The 13024-nt window shown below is 39.0% G+C and overlaps 2 protein-coding genes across 7 annotated transcripts; both read left to right on the forward strand.

Moving 5' to 3' along the window:
• Window positions 1-431: 431 nt before the first annotated feature.
• On the forward strand, window positions 432-3609 carry LOC146579200 (butyrophilin-like protein 9). Its single transcript, XM_085262029.1, has 5 exons — window positions 432-641; window positions 2009-2389; window positions 2497-2589; window positions 2670-2767; window positions 2849-3609. Exons 1-5 carry the CDS (start codon window positions 548-550, stop codon window positions 2879-2881), a joined length of 699 nt encoding a protein of 232 aa, XP_085118155.1. The 5' UTR covers window positions 432-547; the 3' UTR covers window positions 2882-3609.
• A 5420-nt stretch (window positions 3610-9029) lies between these two features.
• On the forward strand, window positions 9030-12176 carry LOC146579201 (butyrophilin subfamily 3 member A2-like). 6 transcript variants are annotated; one of them, XM_085261927.1, is made up of 5 exons: window positions 9030-9166; window positions 9936-10313; window positions 10470-10559; window positions 10647-10753; window positions 10833-12176. In XM_085261927.1, the coding sequence occupies exons 1-5, from the start codon at window positions 9082-9084 to the stop codon at window positions 10881-10883; spliced, it is 711 nt and encodes a 236-aa protein (XP_085118053.1). In that variant the 5' UTR covers window positions 9030-9081; the 3' UTR covers window positions 10884-12176. The 6 variants fall into 6 exon arrangements, with proteins under 6 accessions (XP_085118053.1, XP_085118071.1, XP_085118063.1 ...); XM_085261945.1 differs by having other exon boundaries at window positions 10836-12176; XM_085261937.1 differs by having other exon boundaries at window positions 10650-10753.
• The last annotated feature ends 848 nt before the right edge of the window (window positions 12177-13024 follow it).

Consider the following 13024-nt stretch of genomic DNA (forward strand, 5'->3'; position numbering starts at 1 on the left):
ATCAGTAAGGATGGAGCATGTTTTCGGTTTGTGCAACATGAATGTAATTCATGAAAACTCAGTATTACAAGTCACCGGTGTAATTTACATCAGGGCACCTGGCGGTACTTTCTGCCTGATGGAGACATTTGCTTCCCCTATACCAAGTAGAGAAAGAGCCAAATAACCGAAATGACGCGGAACCAGAGTTTGTACGGCAACTGTAACTGAAAAAAGTAATAGTCAAGTAATGAATTTCTGTGAATCTCTATTGAATTATGCTCAAAAACTCGAAAACACGGAGACAAAGACCTGTGAAGTGAAGTAGTAAAGCTTTAGTTATTTTAGTAAAGAGTTTAACCAATCAAATCGCAATGCGCATGAATCTCCCCACCCCCAACCACCATAATGTCAAACTGCTTGACTGTGACAAGTATTGAGAGAGTAGGAGGCAGAAGAAAAGCCGACTCTAGTTTTACAGAAAAAGACAAACGAAAAGAAACAAAAGAAGAAGAAGAAGAATCGTCATTTCACTCAGACAGCGGCTCTATATTTGTTATCATCTATTATGTGTACCTGCTGCTCAGACTCAAAGAAACCCTCTTTCATTGTTACTCTCTGGGCTTTTATGCTGTGCTTCATTGTCAGGAGTCCTGCTCAAGGTAAACGGATCCATTTATTAAACCACCTCAGCATCCGTGTGTGTTTGGATCGGCGCCGTAACTGCTACATTTATGTTCTGCACTGCAATGAGCGACTTTGCGCGTTTATGTAGACTTAATGTGAAGAAACGTTAAATAATCGAACATTAAAAATCAAATCGTATCTGAAAATATGAGCGTCCTGTCTTTGTGTTGAGATCTAACGAGTTCACACGGCGTTTATTTAAAGCTGGGGTTTACGTTATGGTTGTCTAGCAACCGATAGATGCTTAAACATAAAGAACAGGACAAAAGGACACGTCGGGTTATACGAACGAAGAAAGCTGGTTTATTATTAGGAAAATATTCACATAGGAGCAGAATTACAAAGTCTTAATAGCTTTTTAGCTTTTCTGGGAGCTATATTTGACTCAGAACTCTTTTATTTTGTTTTTAAGATCAAAAAAATAGGTTTAGATTTAGAAAATGTATATTTATTTATTATAAAGGACTCCAAGATTAAATCTGAAAAAACCCCAAGAAAACCCCCAGACACTGAAGTGGAGCTCAAAGGTTCAGATAATCTGATAATAATCTGTCTGATCTGATTTGTAAAAGATCAGCCTGTAGCTGGTTAGAGAGGTTTGTGACCGTTCTTCATCTCTTCCTGGTTGTGAGGTTAATTATTCAGCACCTCCTGATGTTTCAGTGACTTGAAGTCATCATTTATGCTCTGATGATATCAGTATGTTGAAGTTTCTCCCAGAAGCAGCTGTTCTCTGTATTTCCTCTTGACATTAAAAATTAATAGTGAGCTAGAAGGACAACAAGCTGACTGCTTTATTAAATCGGCTGACACTGCATGTGTCTCATCCACAGGCAACAGCTGCTATTTTCCATTTCAACAAATGATTAGCACCACAGAGAGATCAGTCAGAGCCCTGTATCCGCTCTTACTGCACAGACCTGCGATATAACAGGTTAAAAAGTGAAACAAATACTAACCACTCACAGCAGATGGCTGCATCTCCCTGAGGCTGGTTCTGGAGGAGGTTTCATCTCGTTAAAAGGAGTTTTTTCATTCCACTGCCGCCAACTGATTGCCCATTAGAAGAATCGGATTGTTAGTGTTTTTCCAGAAATACTGTAGGATCTTTATCTTACAGTATAGAGCACTTTGAACAGACAATTTTTGTAATTTTAGCACAATATATAAAACGGAATTGAACTGAATCTCTTCACTAAGTTTTTGGGAAAATAAGGCTTTTTTTTAATGAAAAAACAGTTTTTGTATCCCAAGCACAAAAACTCAAACTGTTCAGGTCGTCAGTGTGTAACTCCACAGGGGTCTGTGGGAGTTCGGGAGAATTGATTTTTCGTATTTCCAGGTGAGGTGGTTGTGGTGATTGGTTCAAATCTTCCAATCATCGCCGCTCCAGGTGATGATGTCATCCTGCCGTGTCACCTGGAGCCCACATTCGATGTCCAGGGTCTGACGGTGGAGTGGTCCAAACCCGACCTGAAGCCCGACCCGTCGGACCGGCTGAGCCGAGTGGAGTACGTTCACCTGTACAGGGACAGGCAGGAGGTCCCCGACATGAAGATGGCCTCGTACTTCAGGAGGACGGAGCTGTTCATGGACGACATGAAACACGGGAACATTTCACTGAAGATCCTGAACGTGTCGGAGGAAGACAACGGCAGATACAGATGTTTCATCCCCAAGCTGCGGAGCAGAGTCAAGTCTGCTGTTGTTGAACTTGTAGTCGGTGAGAAGATTTGTTTTGTTTTTAACTCATTTCCAACTTTTCAGGCAAGTTTCACAAACAGATTTCGACTCTACTGGTTTTTGAGGTGTTTTTTGCTTTGTTTTTAGATCCAAACAATACTAAAAACCTGACGACAGACAGCCCACTGCATCCCCAAATCCTCCAAACTCCAAATCCTCAGGACACGACTCCAAGAAATTGTGAGAGTCCAACAGTCCAACTTTCGTCTGCATCATTTCCATTTGAGAGATATTTTTAGTAAAACGTTTTCATACATCAGCAGGTCGGTCCAGGGTCTCTGTGGTCGTCGTTATCTTTGCCTTTATATCAGTTGTGGCTGTCGCTGCTTTCGCTCCATGTTTCTCTGACCGTGTAAATGTAAGAAACAAACAAATAGACACAAACTTGTTGTTGATTCTTTGTCATCAGATTGGCTAATTTTTCAACTTCTTTCAACAGAAGCAACCAGAGGATGATGAGACGCAAAGATAACAGTAACCTGGCATTGTTAGGAACGCTGGTGTTAATGGAGCTGAGAGCGTTAGAGCTTTATCTTCCCTGGATCTTCAGTCAGGTTGGGAATTCAAACCAGCAGCCACAGAGAGACACTCGGGTCCAGCAGCACTGAGATCATCATAAGGTCAGCCTACAAAAGGATGTGAGTCTGACTGGGGTTTGAATCTTGACGCCTCACCTGAACAGCTGTGTGAAGTACACTTATAGAGCCTAAAAACAAATCTAAAATAAAGCCTTGTACTCTTAGGAAAACTTAACACTAAACTAATTTTATATTAAGATCAAATGAATAACAGAGAAGTTTTGAATGTAAGTGGGTTGGGATGCAATGAAGCAATGGTTCTTGGATTTAAATGTGACCTGTGAGGTAATTTTGTTTCCAAAGTGTGATTGTTTCCCACATCGACTCACGTTGGTTAAACTATCTCACTGTGGAAAACACTGAAGGGTTTATTCAAGGTTAAAAATAAATTCCAAATGTGCTTCCTGGTGATCATAAAGAGCTCTGGTCTGTGGAAAAACCCCTCCCTCACCAGTTTGAAATGTCAGGTTACAGTTACACCATTATACTTAGTTTTCTTGGAATTATTTTTAGAGTTACTGGAAATTGTTAAATGCAGAACGATCAGCTGGTTTCAAGATATCTTTAACTTGTGGTCTCATTATGTAGCTCCAGTAGCTAATAGCATTTGATTTATTATATTTATTTATTTATTTAATTACTTATTTTCCAGCTTTAGTTGTGATCAAGTGCTGGCTGATGTGCATCACCTGCTGAAAGGCAGTTTGGTTTGGAAGGTTGTCCAGGATGATCCCAGCGTCCACTGCAGATCACAGCGTGTGAATATTCTGAAGATTTCAAAAGCATCAGCAGCTTTCAAGTGACAAACACTGGATTTATGGAGTTCATATAGAGACGTCTTTTGTTTTATTGACTGTATTGTGGAAACGGAGTCTTTGATAGTTCATTTGATCAGATCTGATTGTTTTTCTTACTTCACATGTTTTCTTTTGTTTTTTCTACCATCTTTAATGTCTCAGTGAAACTGAACTGTGAGTTGAGTACTTGGAGTACAGAAAGACCTCCTGCACTGTGTTAATTAACTCCAGCACTTTGTCAAATGTATGTGCACTGATACAGTGGTTCCTTCATTTAACCACACTTGTATTTAAAAGATATTCTGTAGTGACTGGGTTTAAGGTTAAAAGGAATGGCTAATTTATTACATTTATTTTGAATCTACTACTTGAAAGGTTGGTGGTTCGATCCCTGTCTGCTCCAGTCTGGATGCCAAATATCTTTAATATAATCTATCATTTTCTTATACAGCCCACTGTCAGCCTTTTCCTTTACCCCCTCTCTCTTTGCTGTGTGCCTTGCCTATCAGTACTACACTCTGCTTTTTTCATCTGCCTGGCTTTCCCACTTTTTCTTATCTAACCTCTTTCTTTGAATATTTTCCCGTACTTCCTCATACCACAGCAAACTTTCAGTGTCTTCTTTCCTCTGTCCAGAGTTTCGCTCAGCACTACGGCTCTACTTTTCCCTGTCATCTGATAACACTTCCCTACCACCCAGAGCCTTTCTCAGCTCTTATCTGAACTCTATGAAATATTCTTCTTTCCTCAGCTTCCACCATAAACTCCTTGGATCTCCCTTCGTTTCCTCTTCTAACTGACATCCAACCTGTGGGACAAACGCTCTGACAACTTTCAACTACGTGCTGAAATAATGCCAAGTGTCCTTCCTGACACAAGCCTCCCCATGTCCCTCTTATGATACGCCAAAATCCACACTAATATGCATATGTAAAAAGACAACACAAATTTGACAATACAGCGTTATATTCAGTATTGGGTAAACAATATATAAGTATTTTTGTAGACTGAGAGATTAAAAAATGTGTCAATGTGAATAACTGAGTCATGGCTCGGGCTGACGGTAGATAGCTGAATGAATATGAAGCGACATACAACTCTTAACTTGTTTGATTTTAGGTGCTCACCACCAAAAGACTGTTACAACAGTCTGAGGGAGCTTTAACCTGGTTATCTGGTTGTGTATCTGCTCTCTGAATTGTATCATGCTGCTGATCTTCTTTCAGGTCATTTGAGTTTTTTAACATTCGTCAGTGTGTTTTCCTTCTTATTACCTGTTGGCATCTTGCATTTTTTTGCGTGAACAATGTAACAGCACCATCCCTCAGATGTATGCTATGTGAAGATGTTTTAAACACTTTTACAGTTTAGTAAAAGTGTTTGTTTTTCTTATTATTATGTGAGAGACATCAGCATCTCAATACAGACTCAAACCAGCAACCTGCAGTTTATAACTCAGCTGATCATGTCCCACCCAAGTTACCCACCCAGGTTTGGCAAAGTAGATCCAGCCCTGCTGAAGCTTTTCAACCACATCTGTGCGCTCAAACCAGTGACATATTTAAAGGGTTTTAAACATTTCAAGGCAGGAGCCCAACAAGATATCAGCAGGGACATTTACAAGGTCGACCAGCTGATAAACAATGAATCCAACGACAAAAAGATCCATTTAAAATAAAAACAAAAAATAAAAAAAAAATAAAAATAAAAATAAAAACAAGAAAAAAACAGAATAGCTTATCATCATGTATTTATGGAAAGATGGAAAGTTTGACAGGCTATTCGCACGGAAACACAACAAGCACAGCTGTTACACTAGATCGACATCCCCCACCTGCAGGAACATCCTGTTTTCTTTATTTGATTCCTGACAAAAGGTTTTTTACACTGTACACTCTACATGTGTGGTTACATCAGTTTCACAGTGAGCATGTTTGCAGTGGCAGTTTGCTCGTTTCTCCTCCTCTTCTTTTCTCTTTTTTCTAAACTGAGCACCTGATGGCTTTGAACTTTTCTTGTCCATCTCAGACAAACTTCCTCCAACTAAATGATAACAAAACCGAAGTCCCCTTATGTGCCCCAGATAGACATAGACCCAGTATAATAAATGCTCTTGGTCCTCTTTCAGCGTTTGTAAAACCATCTGTCAGGAACTTAGGGATTATCCTTGATCCTGCTCTTACGTTAGATAGTCATGTTAAATCTCTTGTTCGGTCCTGCTTTTATCATTTAAGAAATATCTCTAAATTGAGCTCTATAATATCCTATACCGAACTGGAGATTTTTATTCATGCTTTTATTTCATCACGATTGGACTATTGCAATTCCCTGTTTACTTGTTTAAACAAAGGTTCTTTGGAGCGTCTGCAGATCGTTCAGAATGCTGCAGCAAGACTTTTGACGAACGTTTCTAAATATTCACATATAACACCGTTGCTTAAGCAGTTACACTGGCTTCCTGTCGAATTTAGAGTCCATTTTAAGATTTTGGTTTTAACTTTTAAGGCTCTTCGACAACAAGCACCACCATATATTATTGAACTTTTGCAGCCCTATGCCCCTAGTAGGTCTCTGAGGTCGAGTAGTCAGGGCCTACTTGTCATTCAGTATACGAGACTGAAAACTAGGGGTGATAGAGCTTTTGCTACTGTTGGCGCTCGACTTTGGAACTCCCTTCCTCAGGACCTACGATCCGTTGATTCATTGATTACTTTTAAAAAACAGCTAAAAACTTATCTTTTTAAAATTGCTTTTTGTTAACTTTGTTTGTTTTTTTGTCTTTTAATCTGTTATATCTGTAAAGCACTTTGTGATGTCTATCTAGAAATGTGCTATATAAATAAAATTTTACTTACTTTTACTTACTTTATTTCTGGGATTTCACACAACTCAGGATTCAAATCATGAATACATAATGAGCTTGTACTTACAACATTATGAATGAAATGTGCTCTATTTGGAAGCAGCCGCCCCCCTCCCCTTTCGACGGGTTGTGTGTGAGACTTTAAATCCTCAAACTGTAAAATATAAATTTTAAATTGTTATTGATCCTTTAACCCGAGTCCTAAAGTGTATATTCATTTTCTTACTCTTCTTATATTTATTGTTTGTTTACTTGCACTGCTGTAACTCGTCTCTCTATATTCTGTACTGTGTGTAGCAGAGATGACACTAAGAAACATCTCTAAACTGCGACATATGGTTTCCTCAGCTGAACTGGAAAAACTCATTCATGCATTTGTGTCATCACGCTTAGATTACTGTAATTCCCTGTTTACTAGTTTGAATAAATCATCTCTCTCTCGCCTCCAGGCAATGCAAAAGCAGCCAGACTCGTTCTAGCAAGCATGCTCACATTACTCCATTCTTATATTATTTACATTGGCTCCCAATAGAGTTTCGGATTCGCTTTAAAATTCTTGTTTTAACATACAGGGCACATTTATCCAAGCTTCTTATAAAATACACTGCTCCTGCTGCTCGTCATCTCCGCTCACAGACTCGGTGGCTGTGTCCCAATTCAGGGTCTGCACGCTTGAAGTACGCATTTTAAGTGCGGTTACGTCACCGCCACGCGACGACGGCTGTCCCAATTCGAAGTGTACTTCAAATGCATACTCCAAATGGGCCGTCAATTTCCCCAAATATCAAGCGTGGTCCGGTGCAGCTTCGTGGTCCCATATATCCCACAATTCATAGCGCGGTGGTGGGTGTGGATAATTTTGCCGCAAAATACGGCAGAAGGGAGCGGCTGAAGAGGGTTTTTTTTCCCCAAACTTTATCGAACTTATAAAGCGAACAGTCAGTCATTCCAGTTCAGTTTGTACAGTAGACATACAAGGCAAATAAGAGTAACAATATACAGTACAATGAAATAAGAAGGATAAATAAATAAAGAATAAAAAAAAAGGGGGGGAATGTGACAGACTTCATAACAACTTTGTACTTGAAAGTTGTGACAGCTCATTCTTTGAACATTTCTGAATGAATTTCAATCAATGATAAACCTTTTATATTGGAAGTTAATTTAGGAGAGTTTAAGTAATATTCAATTTCAATCAAAAACAAATTAAATGATGGGGTTGAGTTTTGAAATTTACATTTATGTATATGGAATTTCCCTAATAAGATGGAGCGGCCGAAGAGTGAACTGTCAAAAGTACTGAATATGACGTCACTTATTTATGTGCGAATGTTTAATAATTAAAGTCAGTCATATATCAACAAACACAACAAGCTGAAAGTCAGTGATATATGTATATGTGTGTGTGTGTGTGTGTGTGTGTGTGTGTGTGTGTGTGTGTGTGTGTGTGTATATATCTCATAATAATCTGACAATACTATAATATTGGCCATATTATATTTACATTACCACAGTGAGATGACTTTAGTCTCATGAGCAACATTAATTAATTGTTATTTACTAACTAATCTTAAATGACTGTTCAGCACAGAAATGAAGCCCAACAATCATGTTTTAGAGTCCTGTGGTCTCTGCCTCAGATACTCAACTAATCAAAATGATGTCATGACAAAAATGAATGACCAACAAAACATTTTTCTCCTTCATTTATGTCACACAAAGCTGTATGTAAGTTAGTATCATGGTTGCTAGGCAACCTGAACAGCGCGACGAAGCGTATACCATCCCATTTCACAAACCTCTCACTTCCGCACTTCTCGTACTTATAGTACGCACCGTACGTAGTACGCGTAGTGCGGGTACTTCAAGCGTGCGGTCTCTTAATTGGGACACAGCCAGGGTATGCTGGTTGTTACACGACTGAAGACGAAAGGGGACAGAGCCTTTCAGTCTGTTGCACCAAGTCTGTGGAATAGTTTACCTCTACAATTATGTTTTAATATTTGTGTACAGCGCTTTGTGACCGCCTTTCTGTGAAAAGCGCTTAATAAATAAACTTTAATTCCTTACTTACTTACATTGCTTTGGTATCTTATAATCTCGTGTTTTTCTGTTTCTTTTACCTTTTTCTTTCTAATAAAATATGAGAATTTTCAAAATATCAACATTTAGAATGACATCACAGTTAATTTCTAGACACTGCTACTGTCGTTAATGGTGATTACAACACAGCGTCAGTCAGTCACTCGTCTAGTCACAGAGCAAACCGGAGCTGTAGGACTTGTTTTGTTGTCATGACGACCAATGACACGCCCTTCATGGAAAAAATTACGCATGACGTCTTAATAAGAGCGTCTCCCTGACAGCCACTCAGCAGTCGCGTTTAGGAGCGGAGGAAGTTCGAGTCGCCCCGTCAGTCTCTGCACTTGTTGTTATGTCCCGGCTCAGCTCGTCTTCTTACACTTTTCCACTCTGGACTTTAATCTTGTGCTCGGCTTTCTTAATCGCACCTGTTCAAGGTAAACCGATGTTTTACTTAAACTCTGCTTTCAGCTTAAAGCTAAAATGTAACTTTTTGAAATTTGGATCAAACTGAATTCACTGTTAGAAATTTGTCTTTTATATGCGGCGCTGATGGCAGCCGTCAGTGAGTGTGTGACGATCCATAGGCAGACACTGATAATGACCTTTTTCTGTTCAGTTCAGCGACCGTATCTTCACACATATGACGTGTGATCGTAGTCAAATGTTATCGGAAGCGATGGTTGCGATGTGTGCATTTTCATATTTAAGGAAGACTTTGCAGTTAAACTATTCTCAGCAAAGCTGCAAACTCTGACACGATACCAAGCAAATGCAGTATTATAGATACATTTAACTTCCAATAGCACCTTATGTACTTAATGGGAGGGGACTATGTCATGATTTATAATGTGAAGTATTCATAGTTAGTTGGTCCAGAGTGTAAATATTCTCAGCTATGCTGCAAAATCTGAGCTCCTGGTAGTTTAAACACTGTCATGAGCTGGATGGCTAAGAAACTACTGATGGATTTGACTTGAGTTATTCCACTTTAAGGTCTTTTATCTCTACTTTTTACCTATTATTAACTTATTAACTTTAATGTTGAGAATAGCTGTACAGTTTTTTCATTTGAAAATTTAGATGATTTTTTCAAAGTGCAGAAAACTATGACAATAACAGCACAGAGGCTCACGGGGCTGTTAATGATCTTCAAGTCTTCGGTCTGTGAGAGTTCACAACGTTTAATTTTTCATCTGTTTCCAGGTAAGGTTGTGGTGATTGGGTCAAATCTTCCAATCATTGCTTCTCCGGGTGATGATGTCATCCTGCCGTGTCACCTGGAGCCCACGTTCGATGTCCAGGGTCTGACGGTGGAGTGGTCCAAACCCGACCTGAAGCCCGACCCGTCGGACCGGCTGAGCCGAGTGGAGTACGTTCACCTGTACAGGGACAGGAAGGAGGTCCCCGACATGAAGATGGCCTCGTACTTCAGGAGGACGGAGCTGTTCATGGACGACATGAAACACGGGAACATTTCACTGAAGATCCTGAACGTGTCGGAGGAAGACAACGGCAGATACAGATGTTTCATCCCCAAGCTGCAGAGCAGAGTGAAAGCTGCTGTTGTTGAACTTGTAGTCGGTGAGAAGATTTGTTGTGGCGATGTTTGTGGTTCCAAACTAAAATTCAAACACTCTGATACTTGTTTTGTGTGTTTTTTCTGTACCGTTACAAAATGTTTGTCTCAATTTTACTAGCAGATTATAACTCTACTCTTTATTTTTTTGCATCTTTTAGATCCAAATGTTGCAAAAACCTCAACAATGGCACCACTACATCCCAGAAACTTCCAAACTCCAGATCCTCAGGACACGACTCCAACAAATGGTGAGAAAACAGTCCAACTCTTCTCTGCATCATCCCTGTTTGGGGTTTTGTGCATTTGTGGTGACCTTCTTGTCTTTTCTACATCAGCAGGTCGATCCAGGGTCGCTGTGGTCGTCGCTGTGGTCACCTTATTATTAGTTTTGACTCTCGCTGGTTTGGCTACATATTTCTCTCGCATTTTTCAGAAACTAAAAGTAAGAAACAAACAAACAAACACAAACATCTTGTTCCTTCTTGTGCCGTCAAACTGACTCATTATTCAACTTCTTTCAGCAGAAGCATCAAAAGGACGATGAGACACAAAAACAACCACTGCAAGTCTAGAAGTGTAGATCTTCAGTCAGATTGGGGATTCAAACCAGCATCCACAGGGAGACACTCGGGCCCAGCAGCACTGAGATCATCATAAGGTCACACCTACAAAAGGATGTGAGCCTGATTTGAATGGATCTAAACAGGAAATATTTCTTACAGACGTCTTCAGTCAGAGTTGCTGCTGTCAGACTCTGGAGGATCTGTTTGGAAACATCAAGCAGTGAAACTGATGGATTTCCTCCTTCAATACAAAACTGAAGTTCAGCCTGGAGAAGAAACACTCCTCTGCCTCACTGTCAGCGTGTTTAATGAATATTTATTTAGTCTTTACCTCACTGGTTAAGGTGAACCTAAATCTTTCAGTGAGACCTCAAAGTGTCTCTAATGGACAAATTAAAGGGTTTAAATCCTCCCTGATCATCACTGTGCTGGACTGACATGAATCATTCTCAAACCTCAGCAGGGCTGGAAGATTTTTCATAGCATTATGGAAATTTCCATGAATATGGACGTTTGTGACACAGATAATGTGGAAAAATGAAAATAAAACATCACCTGAACGCTGTGATGGAAACTGACGTCACTGTATGAATGCAAACTTTGTTAGTACAGTTTGTGAGCTCTGACTGTTTTTCTTACTTCACATGTTTGTAGACTTTGTCTACCATCTTTAATGTCTCAGAGAAACTGAAGCTGAACACTTTAAGTAACTGCTGCACTTTATAAACAGAAACAAAAGCTGATTTATACTCTAGATTTTTAAAGCTACAACTAATTTATTAAATTTACTGTGAAACTTCCTGCTGGTTGGGACTCGATGTTTAGACTGTAACCTTATAGTCTGACTTGTGACTTTGTGACTTTCACTGCCTTTAAGTCAAAGTGAGTGTTTAGCTCACAGACAGATGAGTGTGTGATGAAACAAGCTTAAGCTTCATCACGAGAATAAAAACATTTAAATACTGACCTGAAAGAGTTTCTTGGATTCTTTGATTTTCAAGCCTCTTCTTGACATTTTGTTACAATTTGTGTGTTTTCTTGTTTTAACAGCTAATACCTCGTCCTATTAATTAATTTAATTGTTTTATATAAGTTATTTATTTATTGTTATCATGTGTCGTTTCCTGTTTGCATTTGATGACATTTTCAAAACAGTTGAACCAAATGAACTGTTTAAAAACGTGACTGTTTTGTTTCATAGATATTAAAATGATTCACTGAGTTTACTGTTGTTGTTCCATGTTCTTGAATAACATCAGTATTCTGTGAACATGATGACGAAATCAAATAAATGAGCAACAGTTCGTCATCACTGTGTCTGCCGTCTGTTTCCTCTTCAGCTCTTCATCACACTCACTCTCATTTCACTGATTTGTTTAACAGCACTGCTGAAAACTCATTTTATAGGTTAGTGATGTCTGTCTGTGACTGATCCTGTGACTGATCATGTGACTGTGTCTGTGTGTTCTTAATACATTAATCTTCAATGTGAGGCTTTAATTTGAACTGTGAAGCACTTTTTAACTCTGAGTTTTGAAAGGTTCTCTATAAATCAAGTTATTATTACTATTTATGAAGGACATTCAGAGCTCTTCTTTAGATGTGGGCAGATACAGGTGTATAATTGTTAATGTTTTACAGTAACATGTTTTCAATGATTAAAGGGAACGAGATGTCAGAGGAACATGGTGATCGCAGCTGCTCCTCCAAAGGACGCACAACAGTTTCATAGGCTCTGGGCTTACGTCTCACTGCATCTGAGACAGTGTGAAAGGACTTAACAGCCTTATTATGTTTAGAGTGACACAGCAGAGCTCAGCTCTATTTGATTCTGGTAATAATTAATTATCCTTAAATTTAATCAGAATATAATAAAAAAAAATGAGTCAAAATCAAATCAGTGAGGTTTAATCAGAATATAATTATTACTGTGAAATGTTTCCATGTTTCCAATACCTGAAACCTGACGACCTTGGTTTACTGGTGTTGAGCTTCCGCTATACCCCCTGTTTCTGGTCTATTTGTTAGTTTATTTTAACTGGTGGTTTCTTCTTAAATTGGTTTGGTTTTCGTTTCAATTAATAAGTGCTGTATTTTTGAAATTTGACGTTTTATGCACAGGTTGAAAATGACATATTATTGGTATTAAT

Source organism: Mchenga conophoros, linkage group LG3 (assembly GCF_057382185.1).
Source record: "Mchenga conophoros isolate Kocher_MC1m ecotype Shallow Benthic linkage group LG3, M_conophoros_male_GT1.1, whole genome shotgun sequence".
NCBI classification, from domain to species: Eukaryota; Metazoa; Chordata; class Actinopteri; order Cichliformes; family Cichlidae; genus Mchenga; species Mchenga conophoros.